This window comes from Choloepus didactylus, chromosome 27 (assembly GCF_015220235.1).
Source record: "Choloepus didactylus isolate mChoDid1 chromosome 27, mChoDid1.pri, whole genome shotgun sequence".
Classification (NCBI taxonomy): Eukaryota; Metazoa; Chordata; class Mammalia; order Pilosa; family Megalonychidae; genus Choloepus; species Choloepus didactylus.
The window spans coordinates 22,679,334-22,706,864 of NC_051333.1; the positions used below are offsets into that span (position 1 = coordinate 22,679,334).

A 27,531-nucleotide genomic window follows, 5' to 3' on the forward strand; every position below is an offset into this window, starting at 1 on the left:
TTTTACTTTATTCTTCAGAAGAGTACTGATTATTCCTTTTCTTTTGCTTTAACATAGATAGTTTGGACTTTTCTTGCAAAGTTCAACAAAAGTCATTTTGTGATTTTGATTAAACTTGCAGTGAATCTTGAAGTCAACTTAGGGAGAATTTATACCTATTTGGCTTGATTAATATTTCCCCTAAGTTTCCTGATTTTCTCCATAAAATTTTCATACATCTTTCCTTAAATATATTCCCAGTACTTTGTATTTCCTGTTGCTATTGCAAATGGCATTTAAAAATATATTTGTTCTAAGTAGTGAGAAGTACAATTATTTTATTTTATTTTATTTTTGAGGACATTCCTTATGTGAAATCCTCATGTCCTTTGCTTCCTTTTCTATTGGGGTGTTAATGTTTCTCTTATCAATTTTCAGAAACTCTTTAAGGACTCATTCATATACTTTCTTCAAACAAAAAATTTTTATTGGTCTTTGTTTAGCTTATAGTATATTTTGATGCTGTCAGATTATTTTTTTTTATTAGAGAAGTTGTGGGTTTAGGCGCTGTAATTTTTTTTAATGAAATTTTATTGAGATATATTCACACAGCACAGAAACCATCCAAAGTATAAAATCACACTCACAGTATTATCACAAAGTTGTGCATTGATATGGTTTGCTAAAGCTGTCAGAATGCATATTACTGGAAAACGTTTGGCTTTTTCAATGGGGATTTACCAGGTTGCAAGTTTACTGTCCTAAGACCATGAAAATGTCCAAATTAAGGCGTCAAAAAGTAGACACTTTCTCTGAGGAATGGCTGATGCCATCCAGGGTTCCTCTGTCACATGGGAAGGCACATGGCAATGTCTGCTATTCAATGGCTCTTTCTCTCACTTCCTGTGCATCCTTGCTTGTTTCCCTGGGACTTTTCTCTTTTCTCTCTAAGCATGGCCGCCAGGGGGCCGGGGGTGGGGTGGGGGTGGTGGTCCTTTCTTAGCTTCTCCAGGGCAAACTCTGGATTTCATCTCTTAGCTTCTCTCCTGGTTCTGCTTTCAATGACTGTCTCCAAAATGTCTCCAAAATTCCAACCTGGGAATTTTCTGAGCATCTCTGTCTGTGTTGGCCCTCTCCAAAATGTCTCTGCCTTTTACCCTCTCATAGAGGATGCCAGTAAACTAATTAAGATCCACTTTGAATGGGCGGGGTCACATCTCCATGGAAATAATCTAATCAAAAAGTCTCACCCACAATTGGGTGGGTCACATCTCCATGGAAACAGTTGAATCAAAAGATCATACTCACAATAGGTCTGCCCCCACAAGATTGGATTAAAAGAACATGGCTTTTGTGGGGTACGTAACAGATTCAAACCAGCACATGCACACAGCCCCCATGATCAAATTTAGAACATTTTCATTACTACAGAAAAGAGATAAAAAGAGAACCCTAATCCTCCCACCTTCATTACCTCCCCCCACCATATTAATGACCCATAGTATTAGCGTGCTGTATTTGTTACTGTTGACTGTTACTACAGTCTGTAGTTTGCAATAGGTACATTTTCCCCATATACCCCTCTATTATTAACTCCTTATAATAATGTCGTACATCTGTTCTAGTTTATGAAAGAACTTTTTTATATTTGTATAGTTAATCACAGACATTGTCCACCACAAGATTCACTATGTTATACATTCCCATGTTTTAACCTCCAACTTTCCTTCTGGTGTCAGTTATTTTTATAACAAGTGGATACACCTCCCTTCTAGAAGAAGTATAGCTCATGTAATAATGAGAGTGTACAGTTTTGTAAACATAACTATGTCCTAGGTTCAAAAGAAATACTGCTGGAAAAGCAGCCAGAAATGTGGAAGCAAGCAGTATTATATTTTGGAAAGTCACAGATTATCAGTGGTACACTTCATGTTCCTTCTGGGCTTCTATTAGTACATTACAATTTAGAAGCAAGACAGCAATAATATATTCTTTCTGCGCAGAATATCTGGAAAATTTTTTCAAGAGGTCATCGTCATTGTGATATTAGGTCATTTGTCAGCTTGGCCAGGTGATGGTGCCCAGCTGTCTGGTCAAGCAAGCACTGGCCTATCTGTTCCTACGAGGACACTTTCGGACTTAAATCATCAGTACGTTGATTCCATCTGTGGCTACATCTACAACTGGCCAAGGGGAGTGTCTTCGCAGTGAGAGACCTTTAATCTAATCAGCTGAAGGCTTTTAAGGAGGCGGCGATAGCTTCAGTGGTCTTAAGAGAGAACTTTCATCTCTATTTCAGCCAGGCAGTCTCTCCTGGGGAATTCATTAAAGACCTTCACCAGACTGCCACCTTGCAGCCTGCCTTATGGAATTTGGACTCGTGCATCCCCACAGTTGCACTTTTATAAAATCTCATATTATTTACAGATATCTCCTGTTGGTTCTGTTTCCCTAGAAAAACCTGACTAATACAATCATCATTCAAAATTGCTGTAGTTAACATCTGTTTACCATTCATAAAATACCAGGCAATGCTCTAGGTGACTCATATATATTTACTTATTCAGAACTTGGGCAGTCTGGTTCTAGAGAATGTGCCCTTAATCACTACGCTATGCTGCCTAAAACTTAAGTAGTGCCATAGAGACTCAGACCTTTGGTGCCAAAATCTGTTAAGACTCGAACAATTTAAAGCTCCAAGGCAATTATGACTATGGAGTTTTGCTAGAATTTTGATGATTTTATCGATCTTTTAAAGAACTAGCTTATTTCATTTATTCTTTGTACTGTTTCTGTTTTTAATTTTGATTTCTGCTCCTAAATTTATTATTGCCTTCCTTCTGCTTGTTTTGGGTTTATTTTAATCTTGTTTTCCTAGGATCATAAGATGGGAACTTAGATTGTGATTGCTCTTTAGTTTGATTCCCTTGTGATCCTAGAATACATTTGGTATGATCATAATTCTTTAAATTTGTGGAAGTTTAAGGCCCAGGATATGGTATGTCTTGGTAAATGTCCCATGGGTGCTTGAAAAGAATGTGCATTCTCTTGTTGTGTAGAGTGTTCTAGAAATATTGATTAGTTCCTGTTGGTTAATGAAGCTTGTGCTGGTTTGAATCTGTTATGTACTCCATAAAAGGCCATGTTCTTTAATGCAATCATGTGGGGGTAGACCTGTTGTGGGTGGGATCTTTTGATTAGGTTGTTTCCATAGAGATGTGACCTACCCAAATGAGGTTGGGACCTTTTGATTAGATTATCACTCTGGTTTGCTAATACTGCCATTATGCAAAATACCAGAAATGGATTGGCTTTTATAAAGGGGGATTTATTAAGTTACAAACTTACAGTTTTACAGCCACAAAAGTATTCGAACCAAGGCATAAACATGAGTGAGTATACCTTCACTGGAGAAAGGCCACTGGCATCCCGAAAAACTCTGTTAGCTGGGAAGGCACGTGGTTGGCACCTGGTTGCTCCCAGATTGTGTTTCAAAATGATGTTCTCCAAAATGTCAGCATCAGCTTTCAATGGCTGTCTTTAAAATGTCTCTCTAAGCTGTAGCAACACTGAGCTCCTTCTGTCTGAGATTTTATAGAGCTCCTGTAAACTAATCAAGACCCATGCTGAATGAGCAGGGCCATACCTCCATGGAAATAACCTAATCAAAGGTATTACCCACAGTTGGGTGGGTCACATCTCCATGGAAACAACCTAATCCAAAGATTCCAACCTAATAAACACTAATATGTCTGCCCCCACAAGACTGCATGAAAGAATATGGCATTTTGGGGGACATAATACATCTAAACCAGCACAATTACTCCCATGGAGGTGTGACCCCATCCATTCAAGGTGGGTTTTAATTAGTTTACTGGCATCCTTTGTGAGAGGATACAAGGCAGAGATATGTTGGACAGAGCCAACAGAGACAGACACTCAGAGAGAAAATGCCCAGAAATATTTGGAGACAACCATTGAAACTAGAACCAGGAGAGCCAACATAGACCCAGATGTTCGAAGATGCTAAGCTAAGAGATGAAGCCCAGAGTTTGCCCTGGAGAAGCTAAGTGAGAACCCACAGATGCTTGAAGAGAAGCCACTAGAATCAGAAGCTAAAAGCAAGGCAACCCAGGAGCAAAGGACCAGCAGATGTCAGCCATGTGCCTTGCTAGCTGACAGAGGTGTTCTGGACACCATCGGTCTTTTTTCAATGAAGGTATCCCCTTGGTGATGCCTTAGTTTGGACACCTTTATGGTCTTAAAACTGTAAAGTTGTAACCGAATAAACCCCCTTTATAAAAGCTAATCCATTTCTGGTATTTTGCATTCCGGCAGCTTTAGCAAACCGGAACAATGCTGTGAGTTCTCTATCCTTGCTGATCTTCCCTGGTTGTATCAATGTTCAGAAAGGAGTGTTGAAATCTCCAGCTATAATTCTGGATATGTCTATTTCTTCTTTCAGTTCTGTCAGTTTTTGCTTCATGAATTTTGCAGTTCTATCATTTGGTACATATGCATTTAGGATTGCTACGTCTTCTTGGTAATTGACCTTTTATAATTATATAATGTCCTTATCTGTTCCTGGTAATTTTCTTCACTCCACCATCTACTTTATCTGATATTAATATAGCCACTACCGCTTTCTTTTGATTAATATTTGCATGGTATATCTTTTTTCCATCCTTTTACTTTCAACCTGCCTAGTTTGTTATATTTGAAGTGAGTTTCTTATATTTGAAGTGAATTTCTTGCAGACAGCATATAGCTGGGTCATTTTCTTTATTTGTACACTTAGACCATTTATATTTAATGTAATTATTGATATGGTAGGGCCTAAGTATTCCACTTTATTTCTTATTTTTGTGGGTTTTTTTTTCCTCCTGTATTCATTTGGGTTACTTGAACATTTTCAGAATTCATTTATTTTAGTCTTTTTGTGTATATTATTCCTTTGTATATATTTGCTAGCGGTTGCTCTGAGCACATTATATAGTCATAATTTATCACAGTCTGCTGATGTCAACATATTACCAGTTCCAATGAAGTATAGTAATCTTACCTCCATTTAAGTTCTTTTATCCTCCTCACTTTTAATTGTCTTAAATATTTCCTTTACATAAACTGAAAACCAGGCAAGACATTATTATAATTTCACTTCAACCATCACAAATAATTTAGAAAACCCCAAAGAAGGAAAGCCCATTGTATTTTCCCAAATTTTTATTCTTTTTATTGCTTTATCTTCCTTTCTGATGTTCCAAGATTCCTTCTTTCATTATTTCCTTTCTGTATCAAGAATTTCTTTTAGCCATTCTTTAGAGTGTATTCGGACCACTGGCGACAAATTCTAATACTTTTCCTTCATCCGAGAATGTCAGATGAATGTCCCTTTCATTCCCGAAGAATATTTTGCTGGGTATAGGATTCCTGATTAATAGTTCTTTTATTTCAGCACCTGAAAAACATTGTGCCACTTCCTTCTAGCCCTCCATGGTCTCTGATGAGAAATCCAGTGTAATTCTAATTGGTTTTCTCTTATAGGTAAAGTGTTGTTTTTTGCTGGCTGCTTTCAAAAGATTTTTTGTTGTTGTTGTCTTTAGTTTTCAGAAGTTTGACTATGATGTGTCTTGGCACGGTTTTATTTCAATCTGTATATTTATATCTTTTGCCAAATTTGGGAAAATTTCCAGTCATTATCTCTTCAAATACTCTTTCAGTCCCACACACTCTCTCCTCCTTCTCCTTCTAGGCCTCTGATGACATGAATGTTTTCACGTTTCATGACTTCTGTTACAGTCCCACAGGTCACTGAATCTCAATTTTTCCATCTATTTTCTCTTGTTCATATTAGGTAACTTCTACCGTTGTATCTTTAAGGTAATTTTTTTTTCCTCTGACCTCTCCATTCTGCTTTTGAGCCCATCCAGTGATTTTTTTTTTAACTTTATTTTGAAATAAATTCAAACTTACAGGAACAGTTGCAAAAACAATACAAACCCCATACACAGAACTCCAGCTTATCCTGACCCCCCTCCCACGATACCCCAACTACCAACTTTAACATCCTGTCACACCACCATTTCTTTCTCTCCCTCCCTCCCCATCATCCATCATCTATTTCTCTGTCTTCTGAATATATCAGAGCAAGCTGCACACATCCTTGAACAAACAATATAATTCACATATACATTTCCCATGAACAAGAACATTCTTTTACGCAATTCCATTCAGTGCAGCTAAGAAGTTCAAGAAATTCAACATTGATACAAAGCTTACGTTCCATATTTCCTTTTATTTTTCTTTCTTTTTTCCCAACTGTGTCCCTTTGAGCCTCCTCTCCTCCATCCTCAGATCCCATCCAGGATCATCCTTGGCATTTAATTGTCATTATCTATTTAGACTGTCTTTTTTTTTCAATTTGGAAACATATATACAACCTAAATCTTCCCATTCCAACCCTTCCCTAGCAGTCCAATAGTGGGATTAATCAAATTTAGAATGTTGCACTGTTATCACCTTCCCACCACCAATTACTAGAAATTTTCCTTCACCCCAAACAGAAACCCTACACTCATTTCTTAACTCCCCACTGCCCCTTCCCCCACTTCTTGTAACCCATACTCTACTTTTCATCTCTATGGTCATATTCTCTGATACTTTCTTTGTGCTTACTGTGGGGCTTAAATTTAACCTCTTAAATCCCTATCAATCTTGTTTTTCTTTGATACCACCTTCACTTCAAATAGGACACGTAAACTATATTCCTATACTCCTCCATTCCCCCACCTTTATGTAGTTCTTGTCAAAAATTACATATTTTACATTGAGTCCCAAACCACTGATCTATCATTACAGTTTATGTATTTTAGATCCTATAGAAGTAAATAGAGGAGTTACAAATAAAAAATACAGTAGTATTGGTATTTATATTTACCATGTGATCTTTACTGGAAATCTTTATTTCTTCATGTGGTTTCAGTCAATTCCTTTCTGCCTGCTCAACTCCCCTTAGCATTTCTTATAGGACTGATCTACTGGTGATGAAGTCCCTCTGTTTTTGATTATCTGGGAATGTTTTCATCTCCCCCTCATTTTTATCCTTCAGTTGTTGTGAATTTTCTAAGTCTCTGATGGTTATTGACTTCTATTTGTATTCCATTGTGGTCAGAGAATGTGCTTCGAATAAATTCAATTTTTTTAAAATTCATTGAGGCTTGTTTCATGTCGCAGCATATGGTCTATTCTGGAGAAAGGTCTGTGATCACTATAGAAGAATGTGTGTCATGGTGATTTGGGATGTAATGTTCTGTATTTGTCTGTTAAATTTCTCTATATCTCTCTCTCTCTGTTTCTCTGTCGGTAGGGCTCCCTTTAGTATCTGAAGTAGGGCAGGTCTTTTATTAGCAGAATCTCTCAGCATTTGTTTGTCTGTGAAAAATTGAAGCTCTCCCTCAAATCTGAAGGAGAGTTTTGCTGGATAAAGTATTCTTGGTTGGAAATTTTTCTCTCAGAATTTAAATATGTCATGCCACTGCCTTCTCGCCTCCATGGTGGCCACTGAGTAGTCACTACTTAGTCTTATGTTGTTTCCTTTGTATGTGGTGAATTGCTTTTCTCTTGCTGCTTTCAGAATTTGCTCCTTCTCTTCAGTATTTGACAGTCTGATCAGAGTATGTCTTGGAGTGGGTTTATTTGGATTTATTCCATTTGGAGTTTGCTGGGCATTTATGCTTTGTGTATTTATATTGTGTAGAAGGTTTGGGAAGTTTTCCCCAACTATTTCTTTGAATACTCTTTCTAGACCTTTACCCTTCTCTTCCCCTTCTGGGACACCAATGAGTCTTAAATTTGGACGTTTTATTTTATCTATAGTATCCCTGAGATCCATTTCGATTTTTACAATCTTCTTCCCCATTGTTTCTTTTGTTCTTTCATTTTCTGTTCTGTGGTGCTCGAGGACACTGAGTTGTTGTTCAACTTCCTCTAATCTTGTATTATGAGTATCCAGAGTCTTTTTAATCTGGCCAACAGTTTCTTTTATTTCCATAAGATCTATTTTTTTATTTACTCTTCAATTTCTTCTTCATGCTCTTCTAGGGTCTTCTTTATGTCCTTTATATCCTGTGCCATGCACTTCTTCATGTCCCTTATACCCTGTGCCATGCTCTCATTGTTTGTCCTTAGTTCTTTGATTAATTGCTTCACGTACTGTGTCTCTTCTGATCTTTTGATTTGGGGGTTTGGGTTTGGGTTCTCCATATCCTCTTGTTTCGTCATATGCTTTAAGATTTTCTGTTGTTTTTGGCCTCTTGGCATTTGCTTTACTTGATAGGAGTTCTTTCCGCATATAAAAAATAACGATCTCTAATTTGTCATATCTACAGCTTGGTGGCATACACTTTCCCTAACTAACCAGCAGATGGCGTCTGCGAGTCACCCATTCCCCTCAGGTCAGTTCTCCCCAACTTTGTCTTTGTGGTGTGTGGGGATCTGATTCTCGTGGGGTTCAATTGGTGCACTAAGTTTGGGTGTGTTGTTGGTGCTGTCTGCCCTGAATGTGGGGCATGTGTCTGGGTGGTTAGAGAGGCAGGGGAGATTTAATAATCAAACTTCCCAAGTGTTCCCAGAGATTTAAAGCTGTTGCAAGAGTCTAAGCCTTCATTCAGTCTTGCCACAGACTGTTTCTGCCACTGACCCATAAGTTCTTGGTATTGGCGTAGGATCCCTAGGATTTCTGAGCAGGTCCCCCTTCCCGGCCATGCTCTTCCAGGACCTCTGCTGAGGGAAGGTTGTGCCACGTCACAAGTGTGCGCTGGCTCTCCAGGGAAGCCCTGGGCCGCCAGGCCATGTAGGGGTGTTCCCAGACTGTCGTTTCAGAATGCAGACTCCTGGTTTCACCAAATGCAGGGTCCCTGTGGATTTAGACCTTGTCCGGCTGGTGCATTGCTGGAACTGTTGTTCTGGGTCACTTTCTGGCTTTTATGTAGTATTTTTCATGGAGCTGTTTTTTTGCCCTGTCTTACCTAGCCGCCATCTCAGGTTCTCCCCATCCAGTGATTTTTTTACTTGGGTTACTGGAAATTTTCAGTCCTAAAATTTCCATTTGGTTCTTCCTTGTCTCTTCTATTTCTTTGCTGAGGTTTTTTTTTTTTTTTTTTCTTCATTTGTTCCAAGACAGTTTGTAATTGCTCAATGAAGGTTTTTTTTTTTTAAATTCAGTTTTATTGAAATATATTCACATACCATACAATCATCTAATGGTATACAACCAACAGTTCACAGTATGACCATACAGTTATGCATTCATCACCACAATCTATTTCTGAACATTTTCTTTACATCAGAAAGAATCAGAATAAGAATAAAAAATAAAAGTTAAAAAAGAACACCCAAACCATTCCCCCCATCCCTCCCTATTTGTCGTTTAGTTTTTGTCCCCACTTTTCTACCCATCCATCCGCATGCTAGATAAAGGGAGTGTGATCCACAAGGCCTTCAATGAAGGTTCTTTTTATGATAGATGCTTTAAATTCCTCGTCAGATAATTCCAAGTTCTCTGTCTCTTAGTGTTGGTACTGCTGGTTGTCCCTTCTTTCAAGAGAAATTTCCCTGGTTCTTAGTGTGATGAGTGATTTTTTATTGTATCATGTACATTTTGGGCATTGCACTATGAAACTCTGGATCTTATTTAAATCTTTTGTATCAGCAAGCCTCTTCTCACACCAAATCCGTGCCATGTTAGCAGGGGAACAGTGCCACCTCATTATTTTCAGATGGGTGTGGACGTTCAGGTTCCACACTTGGCCTCCAGGGATGGGACGGGGCAGGGTGCCTCATTTCTGCTGGGTGGGGGTAAAAGTTCAGGCTCCCAATTAAGTATCTGCTGGTACCCTGGCTGGGAAGAGGAGGAGTGCCTCATTAGTCCTCCTCATATGGCCTCACTGACACTGTGGGTGGGGGACTGGTGAACTCCAAGTGATGGTGAAAAGTCCCAGCTTCCTGCTTGGCCTGCTTTGACACCACCCTGGCAGGAAAGGGAAGTGGGAGGGGTGGAAGTGCAGTCTACCCATGAGGACTTCACTTGACACCTCTGTTGAGACGGGGAAAGCCGTGCCTCCCAAGTAGGCTTCTTCTGATGCAACTGCGATGGGAAGTGAGCGGTACCTTGTTTCAGCCAGGCGAGGGAGGAAGTACAGACTCTCCACCCAGCATCCGCTGACAAGAGGTGGGAGCAGAGCTGCAGTTGTTTTTCCCGTAGTGTTTGGTTAATGTCTGAAGGTTTCTATCTTGCTAGGTTTCCCCTTTTCTGATCCTTTAGCTAGAGAGAGCAGGCTTTTCTTGGGGCTTTTTTTGTCTGAGACCATTGGTGCTTCCAAATTGCTGGCTTCTCTAAGCACCCCATCCAGGATATATGAAGCGAAAAGAAAACTCAAGGAACTCAATACCAATCTCCCCTTAGGTCTCAAGGTTCCTAGGAGGTTTGCTTTCTTCTCTCCACCTTTCAAAATCTTACGTTTATTTTACAGATACCGTCCAAGGTTTTTAGCTGTACTTGGTTGGAGGAATAGGGAGAAATTTGTGTACTCTATTTTGTCTGGAACTTTATGGAGTACTTTAAAATGGTATCTTAGGCATTTATCATTAAAATGTGCCTTCTTGTTTCTACAACAGATTAATAAATCTTTATTAACCTTCGTATTTTTAGCTTTAATGAAGCAAAACTATGCTTAATATTTTACCATTTGCTATTCTGCTTCATATTTAAAAGCCTCTGAACATATTTCTGACTGGAAACTAGGGCTTTTGTCGGTAAGAGGTTTCCCATCACTCATGAAAAGATAATGACATACATCAAAGAAGATATCACTTCTTGTTACCACATTGTGCTCTGAATTTGGATTTTTTTTTTTTTTCTATACCAATTATTCTGACTCTTTCTCTTTTGACATGATTGGGGATCAATGACTCAAAATCACAAAGAAACTAAGGCTCGGGAAGTTAAATGACTTGCCAAAGTTTCAGAGCTAGTAATTTTTAGAGGTGATGATAGCAACATGGTTTTATAACTCAGGATTCTTTCATTATTAATACCGTTCTTCCTTAAATTTTTATACTTATAACTACTTCTAACACCAACCGACATGGTTTCAAATATAACAGTTTATCCAAGTTTAGAATCCCATGAAATAAATTAACTGTATTATTTTTAAGTTTTGTGTTTATGTGCCAAAACAGTACCACCTTTTCTAATTTTAAGTGAAATATATGATTATTTAAAAAAAAAAAATTCAAAAGATCCAAAAAACAAAAAGAATATACAGAACTATGCAGCTGACTATTAACACTTTGATATGTTTTACTTTTTAAAAAGGGGGGAGGGGAGAATTGTCACATAATATTCCCTTACACAGATAAGTCATAATTTATTTAACAATACCCTACTGCTATTGACTCAGCTTGTTTCCAGCTTTTTAATCATTATAATACAACTGAAATGACACATTTGATTATTTCCTTAGGATAAATTTCCAGAAGTGGAATTGATGGTGAAGAGGGCATATACATTTTTAGACTTTTGATATCTACTGCAAAGACAGATTATAGCAATTCATATTCTTACCAGCAGTGTGTGAGTAACCACAGCTTCACAACTGCAGAAACACCAAATATTAAATATACATATTTTTAATTTACCAATTTATTTACTTGTTTTCCCTGAAGTTTGTCTGCCCTCTCACATTCCACCCAAATCCTACTCCCTTCTTTTGTGGCTCTGTTCAATTCCCACTTCTGTGAAACCTTTCCACAGAAAAGCTGTTATATTCACTTTGAGTTTATTGGTGGGGTGTATGGGGGGGGGGGAGGGAATATCCAGAAGGCATTTAAAAATGGTTATCTTATATTTGTACATTGAATTAGTCTCTATAAAGGTCAATTGACCTAGTCTGTGCCCCCTAAATAACTCTTGTCTTTTAACTTAAAATAAGCACAATCAAAGTGAAGGTCAAACTAGGCTGCATAAATTACTCAGCTTCACACCTGATGACATCATATTTATATTAGATCTAAGAAGCAGCTTCAGCCTTAAACACTTGCATATTTTAAACTCACTCATGGATATAAAACACTAAACAATGAACTCTCCAACAAGAAGAGAAAGCCCAGCGTACCTTCACCGCCGGAAGCATGTCCAAGGAGTCCAGTATGAATAGTACTAATGCTTGCGTCAGCATCATAAATTGATTAAATTGCCATGTCAGGCTAAAGAGAAAAGTTGATATGAAAATGGCAAGAAGTATCAGCCTCTGAAAAAAGAAAATCTTTGTATAATTTATATAGCTCTATTAATAAAAAGCCTTGCAGACAAGTTTTCTCAAGAGCAGCCAATTTCTCCATAAACCAAATAGGAAAACCATAAACTGTTGCTCTGAAAACCCTTGCATTTGTTACTTAAGCTCTAAATATCCTAAAGTGACACTTTGAATATAAATATTCACATACGGTATGTGTATTCCACACTACTATGGAGGCGATAATGTACCAAATCATCTCAAGAGCAATGGCTTAAAAATTCTGACAGTTTTGCACAAAGTGTGTGTGGGTTTGCTGCAACTATTTAAGGGAAGATTATGTAGAGTATATTTTTAACATCAAAAATGAAAACATTTTCCTTGCAAAGTAGGAAAAAGCTCAGAAAGAAAACTTCATTTAATTCAAGTTAACAATGGGTCACAGAATAAGAACAATTCACATGCATTGGGACACTGTATATGTATCACATTTTCTGAGGCTTCTTAAAGAAAATTGGGGAATTTTAAAAATATATAAGTTATTACCAAAACTTACTTCAGAAAGAGGCTGTAAATTTGGTCTCAGGAAATATGTAATTGCTGCTATTTGAATTGCAAAGAATGGCAGCGCCCAATTCTCCCTCAATGGAATGGTAAACTCAACTCTTGTGGTGTCTATTCTGCACAAAATAAAACAAAAATTGGCCAAAGTGATCATTTTTGCAATAATTTCCTCAAATAGTTTCTAAGATGAAAGATATATTTACAATAAGTCCAAGTATATTAGAGCCTCGTCACTGGTTCAATAATAATTGTTCTTATCATCACCATCATGATAACAAAATTGGCACCGAGAAAATGTAAGTAACTTATCCAGGGTTATATATTTAGCTAACGGGTAGAGCTGGGGTTCAAATTCACATTAGTCTGTGTGCCAGTTTGTATACATTATGCCCACCAGAAAAAGCCATATTCTTTGATGCAGTCTTGTGGGGGCAGATTTATTAGTGTTGATTAGGTTGGAACCTATTGATTCAGTGTTTCCATGGAGATGTGACTCAATCAACTGTGGGCAAGACCTTACACTGGATAATTTCTATGGAGGTGTTGCTCCATCCATTCAGGGTGAGTCTTACTTGCATCAATGGAGTACTTTAAAAAGAGCCATACACCCTCTCTCTCTAACTAAGCCATGTTGGCAGGTGATCTCACTGCCCTCCCCCCATGTGGGACCTGACTCCCAGGGGTGTAAATCTCCCTGGCAACACAGGATATGACTCCTAGGGATGAATCCAGACCAGGCATTGTGGGATTGAGAACATCTTTTTGACCACAAGGGGGATGCGAAATGGAATGGAATAAAGCTTCAGTGGCAGAGAGATGTCAAATGGAGTCAAGAGGTCACTCTGGTGGACATTCTTCTGCACTATATAGGTTTTAATGTATTGGAATATCCAGAAGTAAATACGTGAAACTACCAAACTCCAGCCCAGTAGCCTTGACTCTTGAAGACAACCGTATAACAATGTAGATTACAAGGGATGGCAGTGTGATTGTGAAAACCTTGTGGACTGCACTGCCTTCATCCAGTGTATGGATGGATGAGTAGAAAAATGGGGGCAAAAACTAAATGAAAAATAGGGAGGGATGGGGGAGATGATTTGGGTGTGTTTTTTTTATTTTTATTTTTTATTCTTATTCTGATTCTTTGTGGTATAAGGAAAATGTTCAAAAATAGATCGAGGTGATGAATGCACAACTATATGATGGTACTGTGACAGCTGATTGTACACCATGGATGACTGTATGGAACGTGAATATATCTCAATAAAACTGAATTAAAAAAAAAAAAAAAAAAAAGAGCCACACAGCCCAGATGCTGGAGCAGCTGTGAGTGACATTTTGGAGAACTGAGAGTGACATTTTGAAGAGGAGCTGCAGCTGAGACAGACATTTTGGAGATGGCTGTTGAACAGTCTTTTGCTCCAAAGAAGCTAAGAGAGGACAAACACCCGAAGAAGCAACATATTGGAGGGCACCATTTTGAAACACAACCAGGAGCAAGCAGACACCAGCCTAACTGAGGTTTTCTAGACACCACTAGCCATCCTCAGGATGCCATTGGCCTTCCTCCAGTGAAGGTACCCAACTGATTGTTGATGCCTTACCTTGGACACTTTATGGCCTTAAGACTGTAACTGCGTAACCAAATAAACCCTCTTTATAAAAGCCGATCCATTTCTGGTATTTTGCCTAACGGCACCATTAGCAAACCAGAACAGTCTGACTCCCAGCCCGTGGAAAGCTCGTGTCACATCACCTCCTACTTTTATTTCTAACTCCACTAGTGCCAAAAGGCAATGTTTTGCCATCTCCTTCTCTATATTTCTTTAGTGCTTTACACTCGAGTCTTAAATTTGTCACTGGCAATAAGGACCTTGGCCCCCATCCTAGAATGTAAGTCCCCAGAGCGCAAGCACAGGTCCATTTTTATCTTTAGACACACAGCACTAAGAACCATCCTTACACATACTAGGCATTCAATAAATGTCTTTTGTTTTCTCTTACAATAAATTTTACTTCCGTTTACTTTAGCAGGCATAATATAAGATGTTAGATTAAAAAGTTAAGAGGCTGGATGGTGGCGAAGGTAGTGCAATATTGTGAATGTGATTAATTCCACTGAATGGCATGCTTAGGAGTGGTTGAAATGAGCAAGTTCATGTTATATATCTGTTCCACAGTTAAAAAAAAAAAAGCAACTGAAGAGGAAATGACAGTTAAATACAACACATGATGCTGGATAGGATCTAGCAAGGGAGGAGAAAACACTCAAAGGGATATTGTTGGGACATATGAAAAAATTGAAATATAGACTGTAAGCTTTATATCAATGTTAACTTTCTTAAACTTGTTAGCTGCACTTAAGGTGGTTACATAACTGAATATCCTTAGTCTTCGGAAATGTACGTTGAAGTATTAAGTGTTCAAGGATCATGATGTCCATAACCTACTCTCAAATGTTTAGGAAATAGATACACAGACAGACACCTAGCTAGTTAGACTGACACAGCAAATATGGCAATTGTGAAATTTGGTAGATCTGGGTATCAGGGTGGGATCAGGTATTGGTGGTATGCTGGAGTTCTCTGTACTGATTTTGTATTATTTTTGCAACTGTCATATAAGTTTGAAATTATCTCAAAATAAAAAGTTAAAAAAATGTTAAGAGGCAACATAACAGAGATGCCTTATATCCTGAGTTTGAATCCTCACCAAGACTTAGCTTGATATTACTTAAACCTTTAAGCCTCAATTTCCCCATCTCTAAAACAGGGGTAATAATAGCACCTACCCTATAGGGTTATAAAGTGAATACATTTCACAAGTGCTTGGTATGTAGCAAGCAACAAATAAGGTTGTAATAAAAGTAATTTCCAAAAGTAAGGTTGTAATAAAAGTAATTTGCTTAAATTCACAGAGATGGAAAGAAGATCACAGGATACCTGGGCTGGGGTGCAGAGGGAATAGGTAGAGTTTCTGTTTGGAGTGATGAAAAAGTTTTGATAATGGATGGTGGTAATGGTAGCACAATACTGTGAATGCAATTAATATCATCAAACTGCACATATGGAAATGGTTCAAGTGAGAAATTTTGTGTTGTATATTATCACCACAAAAAATTTTTTAAAAAAATTAAACCTAAAAAAAAACCCTTAAGTATAAACAGGACAAGAAGAAGAAACACAGATAAACCAAAGAGAAAATGCTCCCACACAAACAAATGTGGTAAAACAACTTTCATTGAACTAGAAATGAAGTAATTTAAATTTTATTTACAGTTTGGAAAGGGAGAGATGTGTCCTGATTCCAACTCACCTATTTGTGACATACCAGAAAGCTGCTAGTAGTCCTGATAGCCATGTACCACTAAGGAGCCAGCTAGTTACGTAAAGAGCTGTGACACAGATTGCCTGTAGTCCAAATAAGGTGTAAATATAAAAATAAACTGGCTCTAAATATTTCTGTAAAGGAAACAATAAAAACATGTTTGTTAGAGAGCCCTAACCCTTCTCATCACCATTTAAAAAGTATGACACAGGAAATTTAATATTTGGAAGCCCAGTATTAATTCCAAGCAATTAGCCTGCATCACCCCTTCTTTCCAACTACAAGTGAGCTAGCAGCCTTTCTTCCCACTACCAAGAGTAGAAGACGGAAGAAAGTCTTTAAGGTTCTGGCTTCATTCTCTACACTAGTAGACAAGTATTGCACCCAACTTGGTCCAATTTTTCCTCATTCACATGAGAAGTGCTCATTGTGATTTGCTAATTATCCAATATTTTTTAAATCTCAAAGATAAATCAGGCATAATTACACATTTCCAAATGAAAAAAATATCAACTTCTTGACCACATATATGTATTATGATATAAGCATCTACATGTGAAAAATGCTTTTTAAAATACAAATAAACAGTAAAGTTCACAAAGTAAATGTAGAAAATTAGTATATTGCTGATTTTATACCAAGTCACAGTTGACGGTGTGAAGAGTACGTGAAACTTTCAATTTAAAACAACAGGTATCATCTGATACGAACAATTCAATGTCACAAAATACAACATACCTGTATAGGAAGAACTCTATATAAAATACTGAGAAAAACCTCTTGATAAATATTCATTCGTTCAAGGAGGTTAATTGTCCTCATAGACTCAGTTTTATTATCATATATTAAGCCATGTAAACCTAAGATTGATATTTGAAAAATCAGGAAAAAATAATTAGAATTCCAATCATATTCATTCATTCATTCAAAACCAATCATGGATTCTTTAGTATGTTCCAGCAACTGTGCTAGGCATTGAAGTGAGCAAAAAACCATAGTCCTACTTTGACAGAGTTCACTGTGTATTAGAAGGACATTACTTAAATATCTACAATCATAAATAAATTACACTTCTGTGACTGAAGTGAAAAAAGTACATGGTTCCTCTGTAGAAATTTGGGTGAAATGATTTTCCATCCCCTTGATGCCCTCCTGCCATGAGATCTGCCTCCTTCTAAAGAGTATACATGGCCTCCCTCCCTCCCCATGGTGGGTTCGGCCATTTGACTTGCTCTGGCCAATGGCATGTGAATGAATATGACAGGCACAACCTCTGAGTGCCTCTTAAGAGATACATGTTTCTAGCCAGCTCTCGTACTCTTTCCCTCCGCCATGATAGCAGCATGTTCCAAAAAGGGGCTGGAGTAAGAAGACATGTGGGGCAAAGGAGAGCTGCTGCTGACCCACAGCCCATATGCAATGAGAGTGAGAAATAAACCTGTGGTTATAGAAACCTACTGCTATTTTGAGGTCATGTGCTACTGTAACCAAGCTGACTAACAGAAGGTATGAATGGGCAGTTCACAGAAGAAACCATGCAGCTGGTCCTTAAACATACAAAAAGATACTTAACCTCACTCCTTCCAAGAGAAGTGTGAATTAAAACTAAACTGATATACCATTTCTTAACAATCAGTTTGGCAATAATCAAGTCTGACAATACACTCTGTCAGGAGGCTATAAGGAAGCGGACACTCTCATAAGCTTCAGCTGGGAATGCAAAACAGTATAATTTCTATGGAGAGGAATCTGGCAACACCTAGAAAAATTACATGTGCATTTTAACCCTTTGATCCAATAAGCCCGGGTCTAGAAATTGTTCCTAAAGACTGACTGGCAAAAATATGATACATATCACACAAAATCACACAGTACCAATTACAACAGCAAAAGGAAGGAAACAATCTAAATATCTATCAATAGGAGACTACTTGAATAAACTGTGGTTACCATACAAAGGAGCTCTATGCAGTTGTAAAAATGAATACAGAATATCTTTACATTCCACTCTAGAGTGATCCCCAAGATTTTTATGAAGTGAAAAAAGCATAATACAGAATAATGTATACAGTAAGCTTTTTTTTAATGCACAAAAAGGGGCAATATGAATATGTAAACTATTTGTTTATATTGAACATATTAACAGTAAAATGATAAACCAAGAATCTATAAAAATGGTTACCTACAGGGTGAGGAAAAAAACAGGGTGGAGGGGACAGAGATGGAAGGGGACTTCCCTGAACGCTCTTTGTTTTATTGCTTTGACTTCTGAACCAAGAAAACTTTTTTACAGGCACTAAAAAATTAAATAAAATTTTTTATAAAGCAACACCTGAAAACTAAAACCAAAATAAAAGCTTGGTCACACAAAGAAACTTCTGTAAGTGTTTTGAAAACAGAGTGATGTGGCTGTACAACCCTAGTGGGCTATGTCCTAAGGGAAAAAAAGGACTGCAAAGACAGCCTGAGCTGTTTTCAGGCAACCACACTGCTAGAAGAAATACTAGTATTGTTACTTTGAAACTGTTCTCTACATAGCAGCATAAAACAAATAAGTGATAATGTTAATGTCATTAGGAAACAAGGTTTTTGACTTAAAAGAAGTACAAGTATAAAATAAAAAAATGTAAAAACAATGTTATCCTAAATTTGAATTGAAAAGTTAAATTTTGAAGTATTTCCTCTTAGGGAAAAACCAAAAAACACATTTCCTAGCTCAGATCACTAAGAAGTCCTGGAAACAGTGACCAACTCAGTAGCAACAAGCATCCCTGGTACCCACCCACACTGTGGTCTCTAAATAGAGACTGGAAAGAACTAGGCCTCCTTGGCAAAATGGCTGATTCCAGTTCAGGGGTAGGAAACATCTTACCATGACAAAAAACAAGGAAGTTTTCAGAGATTACCGGGGTCGTGTCTAAAATACAGCAGCTAATCTGAAGGGGATCCCACTGGCCAAAGAAGGACAATTTGAATATAAAAAGAATAACAAATGCTCAGGATTAAAGCTTGTCAAATATATTAAAAACCCATGAGTTTGTGAAAATACTTCATAGGCAAAATATCATCGGTCACCTTTAGAGGATGCTAGAGAGGCAACTCACTCTGAAAGCAAATAAGGGAAAAGAACCTATGTGAATCTTGCCTTTCCTTTATGAACTGAACCTGAGATAGAAAAGAGTTGATGAGAAAACATTTTTCTTTAGAGATGAATTCCATCTAATAATGATGGAAGAAAGACAGAACTAGAGTACCTCCATTTTGTTGTCCTTATGGAAATAAATTGTTCTATGTAACAATCATCAACGGTTCTAAACCACTAGGTTGGTTTAAAACAGACGGATCATTCTGAACCCAGAAAGAGAGATACCCAGATATAACATACCCCTGAAAGGATGTGTGATGGTTAGGTTCATGTGTCAACTTGGCCAGGTGACAGTCCCCAGCTGTCTGGTCAAGCAAACACTGGCCTAACAATTGCTGTGAGGACTTTTGAGGCTGGTTTATTAAATCATCAGTCAATTGACTGCAGCTGTGACTGATGACTCACCAAAGGGTGTGCCTTCCACAATGAGAGAATGCAATTGGCTGGATTTAATCCAATTAATCAGTTGAAGACTTGTAAGCAAGACAGATAGAGGACCTTCACTTCTGCGGCTGTCCAGTGAAGCATTTCCTGAGGAGTTCACTGAAGTTGCCGGTTCGTTTCCTGAGGAGTTCATCGGACATCTTCCTTGGAGTTGACAGTTTGTTGACTGCTCTACAGAATTTGGACTCGTGCATACCCACAGTTGCGTGAGTCACTTTTACAATTTGATAGTCAGAGACACCTCTCATTGATTCTGTTTCCCTAGACAACCCTAACTAATACAGGATGCTAAAAGGAAGTACACAATACCATCTACTGAGAAGCATTCTTGCCAGAAAAATGAGCCTGAATCTGTGCTAGCCTTTAGAACTAACTACCAATTAACAGGAGTTAAGGGAAAAGAGATGCATAAAATGACTTAATGGAGTTCCAGCCAAAATCCGGTGTAGAACACTCTATCAGACAAATAAAGCAGTTTACAACAAAAAATTACAAGAAAAAAGATAGCAGGAAACCTATAAATCAAAGGAAACACAGAGACACATCAAATGATTGCAATGTATGGGCTTTTTTTGCATCTCAGACCATATTAAACTATAAGACAATCAGGGAAATGGGCACACTGACTGGACATTTGATATTAAAGAATTTCTTAACTGGGTTTAGGTGTGATAATGATATTGTGGTAGGTTTATAAAAAGGATTTTGGTGGGGGGCAAGACGGCGGCAGAGAGAGGTGTAAAATTTAGTTAGTCCCTTGGAGCAACTAATAAACAACCAGGAACAACTAGTAAATAATCTGGAACAACTGCTGCGGGACAACCGTGACTGTCCACACATCATACACCAACCTGAAATGGGTGGAATGGCTAAGACTATAGCATAAAAGTTGTAAGTAAAACTGTGGAAATGCGCTAGGAGCCCCCTCCCCTCAAGGCAGGCTGAGCTGCAAGACCTCACTGTGGGAGAAAGCAGCATTCCCAGAGCAAGTGAATATAGCTCGACCTAGTTCCAACTGCGGTTTTAATTAACAATTGTGGACCGCTGGATACAAGCTTCAAACATAGACAAACACTGAACAAGCAGCAAAGTACCCTGAGGTCGCTCCCAGTGGTGAGGATGTAGAGCTGACGGAAAAAAAAAAATTGTAAAAAAAAATACAGAGGCTTTTAGAGACGGCTGACCTTAAGAGCCAGAAAATGCCAGTGTCCCAGGAAAAGAAGCCCAGAAGACCGGGTGCTGTCTCTGGCCAACGGGCAAAACTGCGGGAGCCATGGACTGACTCTGAAAGGGGGCTTTCTTTCCCTTTTTATCTCCCTCAACCCGAGGGGCTCAGCAGAGAAAGCCCCAGACATTTTCAGTTTGCAGTGCTCTGACCCAGACAGGGGTGGAGTTAACAGAGTCAGAGACAAAGGGGTAATTCAAGTGCAGAAGATAACTCACTAGGGGGTGTATCTTCCCTAAGAGGAAGGAAGTGGGGCCCAGCTCTAGTGCCCGCCCTCCCTTCAGAACTCAGACCGCAAGGCCTGGGGAAAAACAGTCAAAATAGAAACAACTTAGGCTGAGAATTAAAGGGACCACACCTTTTTACACCAGTCAGGAGCAACAGGCTGACAGGCATCACTGGTTGGGCAGGTTAGGAAAAGCACAGCAGCTAGAGGACTCAAAGGAAAGTCTGTCAATATTCTAAGCCACACCCTCAGGGAAACCGGACACCGAATATAGCTCCATTCTGAGACCTGAGCCCGTTCTGGTATGGGAAAATCTGATTGGGGTAACCAAGGAAACCAGATGCCTAGACAACAAATCATGCTAGGAAAAATAAAGATATGACTTCAGTCAAAGGAACAAACTTACAACTCAACTGAGATAAAGTTGAGATATTGTTTCACTTTAATAAAACAATCAAAGATTTTCAAATAAATATGTTAAATCAATTAAAAAACCAAGTCAGCGAGTTTAGGGAAGATATGGCAAAAGAAATGAAGGCTATAAAGAAAACACTGGGTGAACATAAGGTAGAAATAGAAAGTTTGAAAAACCAATTGGCAGAATCTACAGAAATGAAAGGCACAACACAAGAGATGAAAAAAAACAATGGAAACATACAACAGCAGATTTCAAGAGGCAGAAGAAAACATTCAGGAACTGGAGAACAAGACACCTGAAATCCTAGACACAAAAGAATAGACAGGGAAAAGAATGGAAAAATATGAGCAATGTCTCAGGGAAGTGAATGACAACATGAAGTGCATGAATGTATGTGTCATGAGTGTCCCAGAAGGAGAAGAGAAGGGAAAAGGTGCAGAAGCAATAATAGAGGAAATAATCAATGAAAATTTCCCATCTCTTATGGAAGACATAAAATTACAGATACAAGAAGCACAGCATACTCCAAACAGAACAGATCTGAATAGACCTATGCCAAGACACTTAATAATCAGATTAACAAACGTCAAAGACAAAGAGAGAGTCCTGAAAGCAGCAAGAGAGAAGCGATCCATCACATACAAGGGAAGCTTGATAAGACTATGAGCGGATTTCTCAGTAGAAACCATGGAGATAAGAAGAAAGTGGTATGAAATATTTAAGATACTGAAAGAGAAAAACCACCAACCAAGAATTCTATATCCAGCAAAATTGTCCTTCAAATACGAGGGAGAGTTTAAAATATTCTCTGACAAACAGACAATGAGACAGTATGTGAACAAGATACCTGCTCTACAGGAAATACTAAAGGGGGCACTACAGGCAGATAGGAAAAGACAGGAGTGAGAGGTCTGGAGCACAATTTTGGGTGATGGCAGCACAACAGTGTAAGTACTCTGACAACGATGACTGTGAGTATGGTTGAAAGAGGAAGGTTAGGGGCATGTGGGACACCAGAAGGAAAGAGGGAAAATAAAGACTGGGACTGTATAACTTAGTGAAACCTAGAGTACTCAACTATTGTGATAAAATGTACAAATATGTTTTCACATGAGGAGAACAAATGAATGTCAACCTTGCAAGGTGTTAAAAATGGGGTGGTACTGGGGAAAAAAATACAATCAATGCAAACTAGAGACTATAGTTAAAAGAAATATTGTATTATGCTTCTGTTAATGTAACAAAGGCAATATACCAAAGCTAAGTGCCTATAAGAGGGGGATATAAGGGAGGGGTATGGGACTGTTGCCATTGCTGATGTTATCTGACTCTTTTATTATTCTTTATTTTAATTCTATCTTTCCTTTTGTTGCTTTTTAGCAGTCTCTTTTTTTACCTTCTTTTTCTTTTTCTTTTGTCTCTCTACTTTCTTTGACTCTTCCTCTTTCTCAGTGGAAAAATTGGAAATGTTCTTATATAGATAGTGGTGATGGTGGTAAATGCATAAATACGTGATTATATAAGGAACCATCGATTATATACTTAGGACAGAATATATGGTGTGTGAACAAAACCATCTTGAAAAAAAAACACAGGTTGATGAAGAAACCTTCAGGGCATTATATTGAGTGAAATAAGTCAGACACAAAAGGGCAAATATTGTATGGTCTTACTGATATGAAGTAATTAAAATATGTAAACTCATAGACATGAAATATAGGTTACCAGGATATAGAATGAGGCTAAAGAATGGAGAGTAGTTGCTTATCATGAGCAGAATGTTTAACTAGGTTGAACTTTAGCTTCCGGAAATGGGCAGAGGTGATGGTAGCACTTTATTGTGAGAATAACTCACAGTGCTGAATGATGTGTGAATGTGGTGGAAAGGGGAAGCTTAGAATCATGAATGTCACCAGAAGGAAAGTTAGAGGTTAAAAATATGGGAATGTATAAAACAGTGACTCTTGTGGTGGACAATGTCCATGATTAACTGTACAAATATTGGAAATCTCTTTCATGAAGCAGAACAAATGTATGATACTCTAACTAGAAGTTAATAACAGAGGGATATATAGGGAAAAATATACTTATTGCAAACTATGTACTACAGTTAGTAGTATTTTAACACTCTTCCATCAACAGTAACAAATGTACCATACCAATACTATAAGTTAATAATGGAGGGGGTGGTTAGGGGTACGGGAGGATTTGAGTTTTCTTTTTATTTCTTTTCTGGAGTACCGAAAATTCTAAAAATTGAAAAAAACATTAATTGTGGTGATGAATGCAGAACTATATAATGGTACTGTGAACAACTGATTGTACACTTTGGATGATTTAATGGTATGTGAACAATCTCAATAAAACTGGATTGGAAAAAAAAGGGACTTGCTATCTTTTAGACAACCATACTGACATGTTTACAGATGAAACAATGTGAAGTCTTGTACTTACTCCAGAACAATCCAGGTTGGGGATGAGGGTATAGAAGAAATAAGATTGGTTGTGAGTAAGTTAACTGTTTTAGCTGGATGACAGATAAACAGACCTCCATTAGAGAGGATTCCACCTTTTTATAAGCTTGAAATTTTCTTTTAGGAAAACCTTAGAAAATGACTTAGATGAATTGAAATATATCAATCACTGATTTCATAGTGATAATTAAGAAGACAATACTCATCGTGCACCTTTAGAGCAGGGTTTCTCAACCTCAGCATGACTGACATTCTGGGGCAATGATTCTCTGTTGTGGGGACCATTCCACGCACTGCAGGATGCTCAGCAGCATCCCTGGCCTCCACCCAATAGATGTCAGTAGCAACCCCCCAGCTGTGACAACCAAAAATGTTTCCAGACTTGCCAAATGTCTCCTAGGGGGGCAAAACTGCCCCCATGGAGAACCACTACTTTAGAGAATGCTAGAGAAGCAACTCCTGATTTTGAAAACTGGTAAATATGGAGGAAAAACCCCAATACCGATCCTTCCTTTTTTGAATAAACTGTACCTCAGGGTAACCAGACAGTTGATGAGTAAAAGGTTTTCTATATAACAGAATGCCAGCTAATAAATACAGGAGGAATGATAGAATTAGAATAACACTATTTTGTAACCCTACTGAAATAATGGATATAAGCAACAATCATCAAAGGTTGGCAAAACCATTAAATGAAAGGCTGCTTGGTAATTAAATTTATTACAGATGAATCAGGCTATGGACAGGAACGAAACAGTAATTTTTATGGTGTAAAGAGAAAGATAATCAAAAATCTGAGATCTCATATTGTGATATATAGTAAGAAATACAAAACACCACCTATGAAGAATTCTTGCCAGAAAAATCAAATCCGAATCTAACCAAAACCTAGAAATGGGCAATTCTCTGTCATGTGTGCCCATGTTAAGCATATCAAGTCTACAGTAAGTAGGAGAGATCCTTTTGGGGGCTTCAATTAGATGGGGTAATGATAATGAGTATGGGCTCCAAACTATTTAGGAAAAGAGGAAATGTAGGAATAATGGCAATTGCAAATTAAAGGAACAAATGTGCGGTTGGGGTGAAGAGACACAATTGTAATTTTCATTTGTAACACACAAATGCCTCCTGTTGTTAGACAACACTACTGTAACCTACAAAGTCCTGATCCAAAATGATCATGAGAAAAGTCAGCATTAAAACCAAGAAATCCCAAACAGATTCCTTTTGGGAAGCAGAATTGGGAGTTAAGGAGGGGAGAGTTCTATAAAGTATTATAGAACTCCTTTCAGAGCAAAACATTTTCCTGGAATGATCAGATATTAACAGAGAAAAACTACACAAGTTCTGCAAAGCATTTAAAATGCTTTAATGCAAAATTATGTTTTGACTGAAACACTGAAAAGAACACAGTAGACCCCAAATGAAACTATTAGTGGTAATTACCTTGCTTGAGGGTTGGAGCCTGCAGCATTTGCTTGTAGTAGGAGTAATACAGTCCACATTCTGTTCTGAATGAGATTTCTCGCTCCACTTCCTGAAACAGAGTTAGATCTGCTTGGCATATGTGGCCAGGTTTTGTTTATGTATCTATTATTACTGAGGAAACAGGATACCGAAACTACAACTTAACATAGAAAAAGCTCAGAAAACAGTTTCAAGAAATCTTGGCAAACAAGAACAGAAGGTTGATAACTTTTGGAGCCAGGTTAGGGGTAAATGAGGGACTGTTATACTATTCTATCTACTTCTTGGATATTTAAAATTTTTCATAAGAACTATTTTAAAAATGGAGACTAGTTTCATTTAAGTTGATGCTCTGAGCTAGTTTTTCTTCTGTTTTCACACTAGTTAAAACTAAACTTTAAAAATTTTAAAAAACAAAACAAAACACCACCATTCCCACATAATACTAGGGAGAAAAAAAAAAATAGGGAGCCTAAAAAACCTTCCAAACTAAAAGAACTTTAATTATATTAAACACCTGCCTAAAAGCTAGCAATATTATATGAGATCAATACTTTTCTTTTTATTCTAAGAATATAAGGTATTCTTTCCATTTTAGGAAAGACATTTTACACATGAATCTTACTTTGCCAAGTAGATCTTTAGTGAAAAGATGTTCATATTGATAAATATTCTATCCCAGAAAAAATGAAAATTTAAAGTAATATCTATTAGTCATTTTTGGTGCAAGATGCTTTTATTAAATTTAAAATTGGTAATAAGAATGGGGAAGACTTTCTAGATTAAGCCTATTAATACTCTTAGATTCTGTGTTCCAGACACATTTAACAATATAAATGAACATAAAGTTATAATCTATGTTATTACAGATTCTTTCATTTCAGTGTCGAAAAAACCAGGTCCTAGAATTTGCAACATATTGTCCTAAAATGTAATTCTATCTATATTGTATCATATTACAGCAGTTCCATATATCATAAATGCAACTTTGTACTGAAGGAAGATGAACACAGAACATTTTACTTTCTAGCCAATGGACTTCTTTTAGTATACCTTTGTTTTCTACCACCTTCAAACTACTTTTTAAATAGTAATAAACATTTGATTGAAAGAACCACTCAAAAGCTATTTAGCTTCAGATCTGGAGATTATTTACTTCATTTCTCCACCCTTTAAATATCTAAAAAAAAGTATTAGAAATCAATTCTTGAATAAAGAATTGAAGAAATACTCTTTTAATTACCTAAGAATGTAAACATCCAATTATTGACCCCCCCCAAAAAAAAAAAAAAACTATTAGGTTTTACTGCTAACTAACTCTTCTAACAAAAATGATAAATGGGAAGGAAGGGTAGCAAACCTTCTTATATATTGAATTTCCTTCAGAGAAAATAAATTTATCCTGGGAAAACAAGCATGAAAAGGGCGCTGAAAATTAATATCATTAGCACACTTGGTTTATAAAAAGGACAATACAGAATGATGTGGCCTTTTTAGCTTTTACAGTTGCTACTGATTGGTGAAGCATCTTTCAGAGCAGTAAAAGCAACTCTTCTTAGCAGTCATGTTAATCCACTCACTTTTAATCTCTGGGAAAAACTTCTCTATTGCTCTATTTTCCCAAAACCAAACAGCCATCACTTGTTCCTAGAGTGCTCACTCCCCTCTTCAGTCAAATAACTGCAGAAGCTAGGATTTGAAGTTAAGTGAACAAATATTAGCTCTTGACCATGCAAGTAAAAAAAAAAAAAAACTACATTTAATTACATTCCTCCTCTTCTCTGCAGCTGCCTTAAAGTGTTCAAGGTACTAATGGTTGCCTTTAGTAGAACATCCTAACTTTAAATCTACATCCTAAAATCATATTCAACAGGAGAGCCAAATCAGTCATCCACATGTATGAGCTTCATTTTCAATATGATGAAAGAACAAAAACAAACAAACAAAAAATTGGCTTTATAAAGAAGGA

The 27,531-nt window shown here is 37.5% G+C and overlaps 1 protein-coding gene across 3 annotated transcripts in view; it reads right to left on the reverse strand.

Annotated features, from left to right (window-relative positions):
• The window catches only part of DPY19L3 (dpy-19 like C-mannosyltransferase 3), a 96,097-nt gene that overhangs the window by 44,522 nt on the left and 24,044 nt on the right, over positions 1-27,531 (reverse strand). For all 3 annotated transcript variants that reach the window (XM_037819187.1, XM_037819188.1, XM_037819189.1), the window contains exons 4-8: positions 25,542-25,632; positions 16,902-17,023; positions 16,152-16,297; positions 12,829-12,952; positions 12,153-12,287 (exon numbers count right to left, since the gene is read on the reverse strand). In XM_037819187.1, coding sequence (XP_037675115.1) covers positions 12,153-12,287; positions 12,829-12,952; positions 16,152-16,297; positions 16,902-17,023; positions 25,542-25,632 — 618 coding nt within the window. The remainder of the gene's footprint in view (positions 1-12,152; positions 12,288-12,828; positions 12,953-16,151; positions 16,298-16,901; positions 17,024-25,541; positions 25,633-27,531) is intronic.